The 11,175-nt window shown below is 26.8% G+C and overlaps 3 protein-coding genes across 3 annotated transcripts; 1 reads left to right on the top strand and 2 right to left on the bottom strand.

Annotated features, from left to right (window-relative positions):
* Positions 1 to 5,522: 5,522 nt before the first annotated feature.
* Positions 5,523 to 6,800, top strand: F4817DRAFT_353447 (POZ domain-containing protein). Its single transcript, XM_049305377.1, has 4 exons — positions 5,523 to 5,737; positions 5,807 to 5,933; positions 6,048 to 6,132; positions 6,190 to 6,800. Exons 1-4 carry the CDS (start codon positions 5,715 to 5,717, stop codon positions 6,726 to 6,728), a joined length of 774 nt encoding a protein of 257 aa, XP_049154015.1. The 5' UTR covers positions 5,523 to 5,714; the 3' UTR covers positions 6,729 to 6,800.
* Positions 6,801 to 7,002: 202 nt separating this feature from the next.
* F4817DRAFT_353445 (ankyrin) lies at positions 7,003 to 9,155 on the bottom strand. Its single transcript, XM_049305376.1, has 5 exons — positions 8,324 to 9,155; positions 8,041 to 8,266; positions 7,580 to 7,978; positions 7,407 to 7,514; positions 7,003 to 7,350 (listed from the first exon to the last, which is right to left on the bottom strand). The coding sequence occupies exons 1-5, from the start codon at positions 8,972 to 8,974 to the stop codon at positions 7,244 to 7,246; spliced, it is 1,491 nt and encodes a 496-aa protein (XP_049154014.1). The 5' UTR covers positions 8,975 to 9,155; the 3' UTR covers positions 7,003 to 7,243.
* Positions 9,156 to 10,022: 867 nt separating this feature from the next.
* Positions 10,023 to 10,615, bottom strand: F4817DRAFT_307737 (uncharacterized protein). Its single transcript, XM_049299873.1, has 2 exons — positions 10,308 to 10,615; positions 10,023 to 10,213 (listed from the first exon to the last, which is right to left on the bottom strand). The coding sequence occupies exons 1-2, from the start codon at positions 10,420 to 10,422 to the stop codon at positions 10,083 to 10,085; spliced, it is 246 nt and encodes an 81-aa protein (XP_049154013.1). The 5' UTR covers positions 10,423 to 10,615; the 3' UTR covers positions 10,023 to 10,082.
* Between the last annotated feature and the right edge of the window lie 560 nt (positions 10,616 to 11,175).

The raw sequence follows: 11,175 nt of genomic DNA, 5'->3' as shown, positions 1-11,175 counted from the left end.
AATTTAAATATAATATAATATATATAATATTAAAATATATATTTATTATTATATATATAAAATATTTTATAATTTATATATATTATTTAATATTAGTAATAATTACTGCGTAATTGTTTAAAAGTTTAAAATTTTTTAAAGTATTTATAAATATATTAATAAAATTAAACTTTTATTAATTTAAATTTTTAATAATCTTTTTTAAGTATATTTTTTAATTAAATTTAATTATTTTATTAAGGTAATTTTTTTTAATAACCATTTTTAAATAATATAAATAAAAGTTTAAATTAATTATTTTAAACTTTTTAATTAATTTGGTTTTAATTTTATAAATTTTATTTTTAAAAAGTTTAATAATAAGTAAATTATTTATATAAACCATTATATAAATATAATTTTTAATAAATATTTTTACATTTAAATTAAATATTTTAAATTTTAATATTTATAAATATATTATTAATATTTAATACTATATTTATAAAATTTATTTTAAATTGTATAAAATTTTATTAAATTTATAATATTTATTTATACTGTTTTTAAATTTAAAAAGTTATTTAATATAAATATTTTTATTTATATTTTTATATAAAAAACGGTAATAACATTTATTTATTTTAATTTTAAGTTTAAAACTACTGTTATAATAAATATAACTTTATAATTTATAAGTTTAATTATTAATGTAAAAATATTAATATAATTTATTTTTTTAATTTATTTAAATTTTTTAATTAATTATTTAATTTTATATTAAGTAATTTTATTATTTAAATTTTTTTTAATTTTATATAATTATTTATTAAATAATAATTTACGTTTTATAAATAATTTATATAATATTTATATATAATTATTTATTAATAATTAATATTTAATATTTATAATTTTATATTATTAATATTATTTAAAATTATATTTAATTTTTTTATATAATTTAAATTTAAATTTAACAGTTATTATCATTATATTAATTAAATATATAATATATTAAAAGGTTTTATTTATTTTTAATTAATATTTATTAAATAATATAACGTTTATTTATTATTTAAAATTATATTTAAATAAATTATGTAGTAAATTATTTTTATATTAATTAAACTATTATTCTTTTTTATTTATAAAAATTTTTAAATATATATTATAATTTAAAATATTATAAAATTCTTTTATTATAAATTATATATTAAGGTTTAAACGGCATAAAATATAGTAATTAAATATAATAAAATTTATTATAAAAATAAAGTAAATATAAGGTAATTTTTAAATAAACTTAATTAATTTTAATTAATTTATTAATAAATGTAAAAATAATAATAATAATAATTTTAAATATTTTTTTAACGTTATAAAGTTTTTAATAAATATATATAAATATTTTTTTAAAATATAATATTATTAATATTAATAATTTTATTAAAGTTTATTAATAATATTTTATAAATATATATATTATTACTTTTATATTTTAATATTTTATATATTATGGTTTTATTTTAAAATATATTTGATTTTTAATTTTTTAAGTAATAATTATTCATTTTAATTGTAATTAAATAAGTTAAATTTAAAAGGTTATTATATTAAACTATATAAAAGGTTTTATTTAAAATGTTATAAAGTAATTTATTTATTAAATATATTGTTATTTATATAATAATAAACCAATATTTATTAAATATATTATTATTATATATTTATATTAACATTATTTTAATTTTATTTTTTAATTTATTTATAATGTTTTTAATAAAGTTTTTAAAATATAATTGTTTTATAATTATATATTAAATAATTATATCTTTTTATTAATAATATTATTTAAATTTATTGTTTATATATATCTTTAAAATATTTAAAATAATAATGTAATAATGGTGTTTAAGTTTTTATTATTATTTTAAAATATTTTTAAATATTAATAGTTAATTTTTAAAACTTTTTAATAATATAACTTACGTTATCTTTCCGAAAGAATATTGCGCTCAAACTTTTTTAATTGATAAGGTAATTGATAAGGTAATTGATAAGTAAATGATAAGGTAATTACGTAAAAAATACGCGGTAATTGCGCGCGCGCGCGGAGCGCGAACGCGCCTTCGGAAAGATATCACGTGCGCGCTTGCGCGCACGTAAAAACGGCCCGCGAGCTTGCGAGCGGCCGTTTTAATAAAATTTTATATAAATAATTGTATATAATAATTAATTAATTTTTATTATTATTAATGTTTATAATATTTATAAGTATATTTATTTTGTTTAAATAAAATGATTTTAATTTATAAATATTTTATTTTAACGTGTTTATATAAAGTTTTTTGTTTATTTTATTTTTTATATAAATTTTATAAAAATAGTATTTTTTTAAAAATTTAATGTTTATAAATATATTTATTAATTTTTTAAAATTTTAATTATTTAAATGATTTAATTTTTTATGTTATATTTTTAAAGTTAAATTAAAAATAAAATAAAAATAAAAAGTTATATTAAAAGTTATTATATTAAAGTTATTATTTTTTTAATTGATTATATATAAATTATTTATTTTAATTATTATTAAAAATATTTTTTTTATTTTTAATGTTATATATTAAGTTTTATTAAAAAAAAATTTAATATTTTTTTAAATAAATTATAAAACCGAAATAAAGTTATAAATAAAATTAAAATAATAAATTATATTTATAATTTTAACTTTTTTAAATTATTTGTTAATAATAATTTAAAAAGTAATGGTATTTTATAATTTAAATATAATAGTTTTTTTATTAATGTTATAAATGTAAAAGTTTTTATATAAATGTAAGTTTATAAATAAAGTTTTATTATAATAGTTTATTTAATTATAATTATTATTAATTATTATAATTTTTTTTAATTTAATAATTATTTTTTTTATTTTAAACTTATTTATTATTATAAATTGTATTATTATTAAAATATTATTAATTAATAAGTTTATAAAAATAAAATTTAATATTAAAATAATTGTAAAGTTAATAAGTTTTAATAATATATTTTATATTTTTATTATAAATATATTTTGTTATAGTTTTTTAAATAAACATTTTTAAAAATTTTTCGATAAAATATTTAACTTTAAAAGGTTAATTAATAATTTAATTGGTAATTTTTTAAACGTTATAAACGTGGTAATGGTAATAAAAGTTATTAACGTATTAATATTATTTTAATAAAATAATATAATTATTACATTGTTATTTTTATTAATTTTAAACTTTTTAAACTTATTTTTAAATCCGTTACGTTAACTTTTAAAATGTTTTTTAAAATGTTTTTAAAAATATTTTATTAAATTATAACTTATTATTTAATATTTTACAATTATATAATAAATATATATAAAATTATTTTTACATTTATTATTAAATTTATTAAAATGGTTAATAAAAACGTGTTTAATATTTTTATTTTTAATTTTTTACGTTTATTTTTTTATTATATTAATTTAATAATATTATTTATAATAATTATAGTTTTAATAATTTAATTGTTATTATTTTAAGTTAAAATAATATTATAATTTTAAAAGAAAATAATAAAAAACGTATTATATTTTAAGTTTAAAATATTAAAAAATTTATTAATTAAATGCGGTTTATTAATAATATAAATTTTATTTAACTTTTTAAAATTAAATTAAATTTAACGTAATTTTAATAATAATGTAATTATAAAGTTTTTAATGTTAAATAATATAATATTGTATTTAAACGTTAAATTTTAAAATATAACATTATTTTATAATTTATATTTTTTTTTAAAAATTTTCCAAATTTTGACTATAATTGTTTTATTTATTACTGTATTTTTAGGGTTTTTTTTTTAAACAATATTTAATGTAATTACAAGTTTTATTTTATTTATTTTATTAAATTTTAATTTTTTTACGCAGTTTAATTGGTATAAAGCTTTAATCGTTTTTTAAAATTATTTTATTTATTTTTTTTAAAAATATCTTTTTATAACTTTAAATTATTAAATAATTTAACATTTTTTATTTAAATATTAACTATTTATTTGTTAAATTTAATTAAATAATATTATTTAAAGTTAAATTACTTTTTTTTATTTTTATAATTATTATTAATAAATTAAAAGTTATTTTTTAATAATATAATAAACTTTATAAATTTTATTTTATAAATTTATTTTATTGTAAAATAATTTTTTAAACAATAATTTAAAAAACTTATAAATAAAATTAAAACTTATTTAAAATAATTAATTTATTTTTTATTTAATAATTTAAAAGTAATTATCTTTAATATAATTTTAAATTTTTTTAATAAATTAAATAAAGTAATAATTTTAAAATTAAAATAATTAACGTTTAAATTTAATAATATAAATATAAAAGATATTTTACTTAAATTTAGTAAATATAATTTAATAAATATAAGATTAAATATATAATTTATATTTTTAAAGTAAATATTTTTTAAAAAATATTTTTATTATAATCATTCGAGTTTTTTAATAAAATACAAAAAGTTTTATTTATTTAAATATTTTAAAAATAATGGCTTTTATAATGGTTTTTTTTTTTAAAATTATACCGTATTATATTATTTATTTATTAACAATAACGATTAAAATACGTTATTAAAATAATATTAATTTTATTTTATATTTATAATTTTATATTATTAATTTTAATATTATATTAAAAGTTTTAATATAATTATAATATATATTTATTAAAATAAAGTAAATTTTAATATTATTATTAATTTATTAAACGTTTTAATTTAAAGGTATTTTATAAATAATTTTATTAATATTAATAATAAAAAAAATTATATAAAAAAATTAAAAATTTTTTATTATTATAATTTTAATGTTATTAACTTTAATAGTTTATTTTTTTATATATTAAAAAAAAAATTTTAAAAAAATAAAACCGTTTTTTATTTAATTGCGTAATAAAAGTCGTAATAACTTAAATTAAATATGTTTAAATGATATAATAATTATTAAATAATTAAATAATCGTTTATATAATTTAAATTATAAATTTTTAAGTTTATAATTTATTAAAATTAAACGTAAATTATAAAATATATATATATTATATTATTATTTTATTTATTAAAAAGGTTAAATAAACATATTTATTATATATAAGCCACAGGTATAAGGCGTATTACCAGCCACTTGATTTATTAGCCCCACATATTCCAACATCCTCAAAATGCGAAAATAGAACCTAAAACAGTTACTACGCAAGTACAGACTTATCTAAGGCAGCTACCAACATTTCTAAGCCATTCAAAGGAAAGTACCTAAATCACAACCTTACCATACTTACCTACATTTAAGCACTTACCGTGTTAGGATTCTAAATGACAAATCTAGAACAAAGGCCATGTTCAGTATATATTAGGTACCTAAGTCACAGACTTCTGTAGTTAGGCTAGAGTTCCTTGTGGAACAACCAAGTTGTTTCCATGCTGTTTGGTTCTACCTCGTGACATACGGCGTCACACTATATGTAGTAGTCAAGAGGTCTAAATATCAAAGCAAAACATATTTCAACTTGACTCAGTCCACAACATCCTACCTCATAATCAATACCAGCCCATCTACTCACAGACCAATACACAGTTAATTAGTATCAATTACTCTTCATCCTCGCCATATCAATTGCAATTCGAGACTATCTATCATCCGAGGCTATGCTCTCCGAGTCCGGTGAGGAGTAAGTCTAAATTACTAACCGAAAATTCCCTATTCCCGCTTAACTACGATTCTAACTTAGATGCGACAGCCTATTAAAGTCTGGGATGTTTTCAGATGTGAGGGTGAAGTGCGGAGACCAGGTCTGGCAACTACATAAAACTATTATCTGCCCAAGATGCCCGTACTTTAATAAAGCGTTCAATGGTCCCTTTATGGTAAGTCGCCAGCCCTTGACCAAAATAGACCACTCCCACCATCACAATATATCTTGGGGCAACTAACATAAATCCCACGCTGTAGCATTCAATACGCTAATAGTTGATTATCAGGAAGCTACTACGGGTGAAATCACCATTCAGGATCAGGTCCCCGATGATATAAATCACATTATTCATTTTTTATACACTGGAAAAGGTATACACCTATTAAAGCTATAGTTTTGAATTAAACTAACATACGATGACAAACTAGTTCCGCAGAACCTAGTCCAATCCCGTCCTTGCGACCTTTTTAAACTAGCAGATTTCTTTCAAATCCGCAGTTTAGTGAAGAAGATCATATCAATAATCGACCTTAAGCTGGACGAGATGGCAGCGCGTTTGCGAGATTTGCCTCGAACACCTACAGATCTACAAAAGGTATTTAATGATGAAGAAATCGGGTATTTATTCCGAGCGATCGAGGCTTCATACGCCTCAGAATCGCCCTTCTATATACTTTTTCGGGATTTAGTCAAAGACTTCATAGTCATGAGCGGATTTCGAATCACCAAGTGTAACCGGTTTCTAACGACCTTAGAAAGTATTCCAGAGCTGGCTGTGGACATCATAAAGCTTCTCCAGCATTCAACCATCACTACCAATTTTCCTTCGGGATGCAGGAAGTGTGGGGGCAAAACAAGTTCGGATGAATCGGTATACCGTTGGGTGGGCAAAGACATTAATAAACGTCGTATTTCAGTCAAACGCACGCTTCGTAGTATATGCGGAGACTGCAAAAATTCCTACTGATCTATTCGAAGTGAATAATAAGCTCTGAGGCAGTCGTTCTGGGTTGAACCAGGTTCTTGAAGTGTAAAATACACAATAATCGCGTTAACTCATAATAGAACTCTGTATGTTCTTCTCGTTTTCCGCCATAGGGTGAAGGGGACATAGGTAAAGGCCCTGATGGGAACAGTAACTCCGTATGCATCGAATACTATAATAGTAGCTAAATTACCGTGTCCTATGCTAGTTGATATAATATCACTTGTTTAAATTCTTCGAGACGACACTTCTCATGCATAGTGATGAAATTATTTTATTAAGAGAAGCTTTATTTACATCCACTCAAAAAGAAATTACAATTTAGTTCATTGGCCTGCTAATGCCTCCATTTATGAATCCGAATAGAGAGCTTTTTCCATGTAGAACACCACAACTTCAAGCTTCAAAGACTTGCATCTACCCATCACCGTCATTTTCTGTGATAGGATCCCGTCGGAGTCTCTAGAATCCAAGCCTTAAGAGTGCTTAACTACCTACTATACAACCACTGATAACTCATCAGGAGGTACAATGGTAACATAGACCCATTCCTCAAGTTGAACCTCATCTTGCTTTAAGCCGCCAGATTCTTTATCTGGCCAATCTATCACGAGTATATTAGCTTTTAATCATAATGGGTGTATGCGGGTTGCGTATTACCGCTGGAGCAGTAGAGGACTCTCTTCAGCCGCTTGTCGTTTCGTAAGCCATCGAAGAACTTCTTCGAGGCTTTGGAGTTTCCGATTCGGCTAACCTGGAAAAGCACGGCTTATAAATGCACGTTAGCGACAGTTACTGTTAGAATAGGTGATATATATATATATAGCACTTACCCTCAGGCTCATAGCCAGCCTTGATCAGATTCTTCCCACACCCTATGATTGTATTTCTTAACGTATCTGAGGCCTCTGACTCAGAGCAACCATCGGTAATTATTGACACTAGTAAGGGACGTTTCAGTTCCTTATTATCTAGCTTGTCGTATACTAGCGGCTTAAGAATCTTCGCGATTAGGTTCGTCCCAATGTCTGTATCCCCAGTTGGTTGCATGTTGGTCATAATGGTCTCAACTTCTGCCTCGCGGAGTCTGCTTCCAGACACGGAGCTATTGATGAAACGCAACTCGACGCCATCTTCATCGGGTATAATATATGTGGCAAACTTTGTAATTCGCTTGACTAGATGTTGCTGGGCTTTGATACGGTTGCCTATGGACATAGAAGTACTGTCATCTGGAACTGCACATTAGCTTCAAGTGTTACCGCGTCAACTTATAGATAGTGTGTTCACCTACCGCAAAGTATCACCTGCTGGTATAGTGACACCTTTATAAGATCACGGATATCTTTGTCAGACTTAAGCGTCGAGTCAGGGGGGTTCGCTTTCATCTTGGCGGCCTTCTCGACAAGTGTATTGAGAAAGGGATCGTCATTCTTGAAGAAGCCATCCATGCGATTTCTTGAAATGAAGTTGATAATGTCGCTCTTATATTCCTCTGCTATCTTGCTTTCTTGGACTTCCTGTGGAGGATTAGCTAGAACACGAGGTGTGGTGATATTCAGAGTAGTAATACTAACATTAGAATGACTTAGGACCTTCATCTCGCTAGACTCATAGCCCGATTCAATAATGCCCTTCAATACACTTGATGTAACAATGTAGACCCAAACTATTAAATGAAGGATGAAGGCAAGAATCTTCCAGACGATGTCCATGAGAGTCGGACGCCCCTGAGAGCTACTATTAAGAGCATCAATCATAGCGTCTTTTTTCTTCTCAAAGGCGATCCTAGCTGCCGTCTCTCGATTAGAATTCTTCAAGGTTTTATCCGCACCGAGATTAATCAGTTGGCGAACAGTATTGACATCTTTCCACTCGGCGACAACTTTCATCAGAGGTGTATAGTTGGCATCCCCCGAAGACGGCTTATTGATGTCAGCACCGTGAGCATGGAGTAGACGGATGATCTCGGCGCGGTCCTTCTTTTTCATAGAACCCATCGCGGCGAACCACACGGGGGTGCGGTCACCTTGGGAGAGCTTAGATGCCGATGCATTATTCTGTAGGAGTAGCTTAACAACATCGGTACGACCATTCAAGGAAGCCGTAGCAAGTAGAGTCAGCCCTGTCTCGGGATCTATAGCGTTAATATCGAATGAGGAAGATTTATACTGGTCCAGTTTGTACTGATCCAAGTTTCCATCACGCGCGTCTTCGAAGATGCCCATCGTGAGTGAAGGCGGACGTGAAAATGACGAGAAGATGATGGGAGGTGTTTAGACAGGAACCGAACTGGACCACATAGAACAGAATGCTTTTACCTCTAGACTGTCTATATTAATTAGATGTAGGTATTGCTAAAGCTGAGCTTGTATTTCTAACATTATTGCTATCCCTCTCAAATGATTTCTCGCGCGATAATAAGACCAACGAAATTTCTTTCGCAATATCTGTCGGAGACAGTTGTAACCGAGCTGCATGTAGTCAAGATGGTGCATTTGGTATCTGGCACCTATTGTGTTATTATGACGTGGAAACGTGAGTACCATAGAGCCTGTCGATGAGCACAAAACTTGAAGCCTATAAGCTGGACCAATAACCAATGAACATATTGTAGCCCCAAACTCGAGTATTACGTTGACAACGAAACTTAGAACAGAACTATTGATGCGAGCTCATTAAGAGAAACCAGTATATACATGTTAATCATCGCCATTGTTGTTATCCTTAATATCGTGTGTGTATGGATGAGTGTGATGGTTGGCTAGTCTAGTATTCCCAATGCTATCTGTTAGGCATAGAATTGGAGGTAAGTGTGATTTGGCAGCCATCCTTGCGACTTTAATAGAATGTAACCAAGTAGAATACCTGCATAATAGACACTGGGAATTTTATATATTGTAGATATTATTAACCGTCGTTTTTCGGGGTCGTCTGAAGTGGCGACAGGGAAATATACGAAGAAGCGGAGGACACTAACAAGAGTGAGGATGCCTAGGTAATTATATGATAGTTCAACAAGCTCTACCTGATAGGCATCTGAAGGAAAACGGCGCTAAATATAAGCAGCTGGGCCACTATGTGAGACTTGCCTATGAACGTCGCTGGAGGGTGAAGATATATAATAACTATAGAGGATCTATCATATCTGGTGATCGTAATTCCCGAATATGTGACAATAATATAATCTTTATTCTGTCGGGACCCCTAACCTAAGCCAATAAGGCATCACGACTCTATTCCAATTCATACCCGAGCCTAAAGGGAAGCCAACCTAACGCCCGCGACCAAGTCATCTATAACAGTCGTAGTGATACCATAATAAACAATATGTGCTTAAATGATGCAGAAATCGCATGGTAGCGGGCAGGGAATACAGAAGCAGAAGCGGCCTGGACAGCACGAACTACGCTCTCCGCCGCGCAAGTTTCCGTATTCGGGTTGTTCGGGCTGAGGGCGCTGAGGATCTGTTTTAAGTGTTAGTAATATGCATATCTCATAAGTTCTCGCCTTTTCCAATGCTATAACTGAATGGCAATGGTAAATATTTGTTTGACATACCCATTGCTTGAAGTGCGACGGGTTGTATCGTCTGGACGGGCTGATGAGCCGTCGGCCCACTGGATTGCGCGGCCTGGTCGTTCGGCGATTGGGGACTAGGTTGCGATGGCGACATATTCGAGGTGTAATTGCGTTACCGTACACGGAAGAAATAATACTACCGGTTGGTTTATAGAGGTAAGTAGTACTGAGAAGTAGGTTATTTAAATAGAATTTAAATATAAGATGAGCTTAAAGCTTAAGTCTTATGTTAGTGAGCTGAGCGGTGAGTTTGTATTGTATGCATGAGTGCGTAAGGTAAAAAGGTCATGTTTGCGCGTAAGATCAAGTAAGAGGTACCTATATGACGTCACTCCTTCATTCGCTAACAACTAAGCCACCTTGAACCAAGCAGCCAAGCCAACCTCTAGCTTACGGAATATTCCCGCAGTTTTGTTGTTGCACAGCCAACTTTTTAGTCAATCAAGCTTCGTTTCCGCGTATTCTTCTTAATTCATCTACGTGGCTCCGTTTTCAGAAAACGCGAAACCATCCGATGTAGTTATTGGTACTCGCAGTGCTATTGTACAACCTGTCACCTCTATCGCAAATATCATCCTTGAACACGTACGATATTATCTAACCGGCCGGAATCTTACTACGCCAAATACTTACTCACCGTGTCTCGCACGTCCCATACCTATGTAGCATCGTCCGGATCATGTTCCTTCTCGAGGTAACCGGCTAGAAGGAGCGCCAGCGCCTCACCGTCCTCAAAGGCCTGGCTTGCGCCTTGACCACTCCTCGGTGGCAAAGCATGGGCTGCGTCGCGGACGAGGACGCACCCGTCACGACCCTAGTAGGGTAGATCTGGCACGACAAAGATGGG

Source organism: Daldinia loculata (genome assembly GCF_022478755.1).
Source record: "Daldinia loculata strain CBS 113971 unplaced genomic scaffold F4817scaffold_94, whole genome shotgun sequence".
In the NCBI taxonomy this organism is placed as follows: Eukaryota; Fungi; Ascomycota; class Sordariomycetes; order Xylariales; family Hypoxylaceae; genus Daldinia; species Daldinia loculata.
This window is presented reverse-complemented; position numbering and strand designations above follow the sequence as displayed.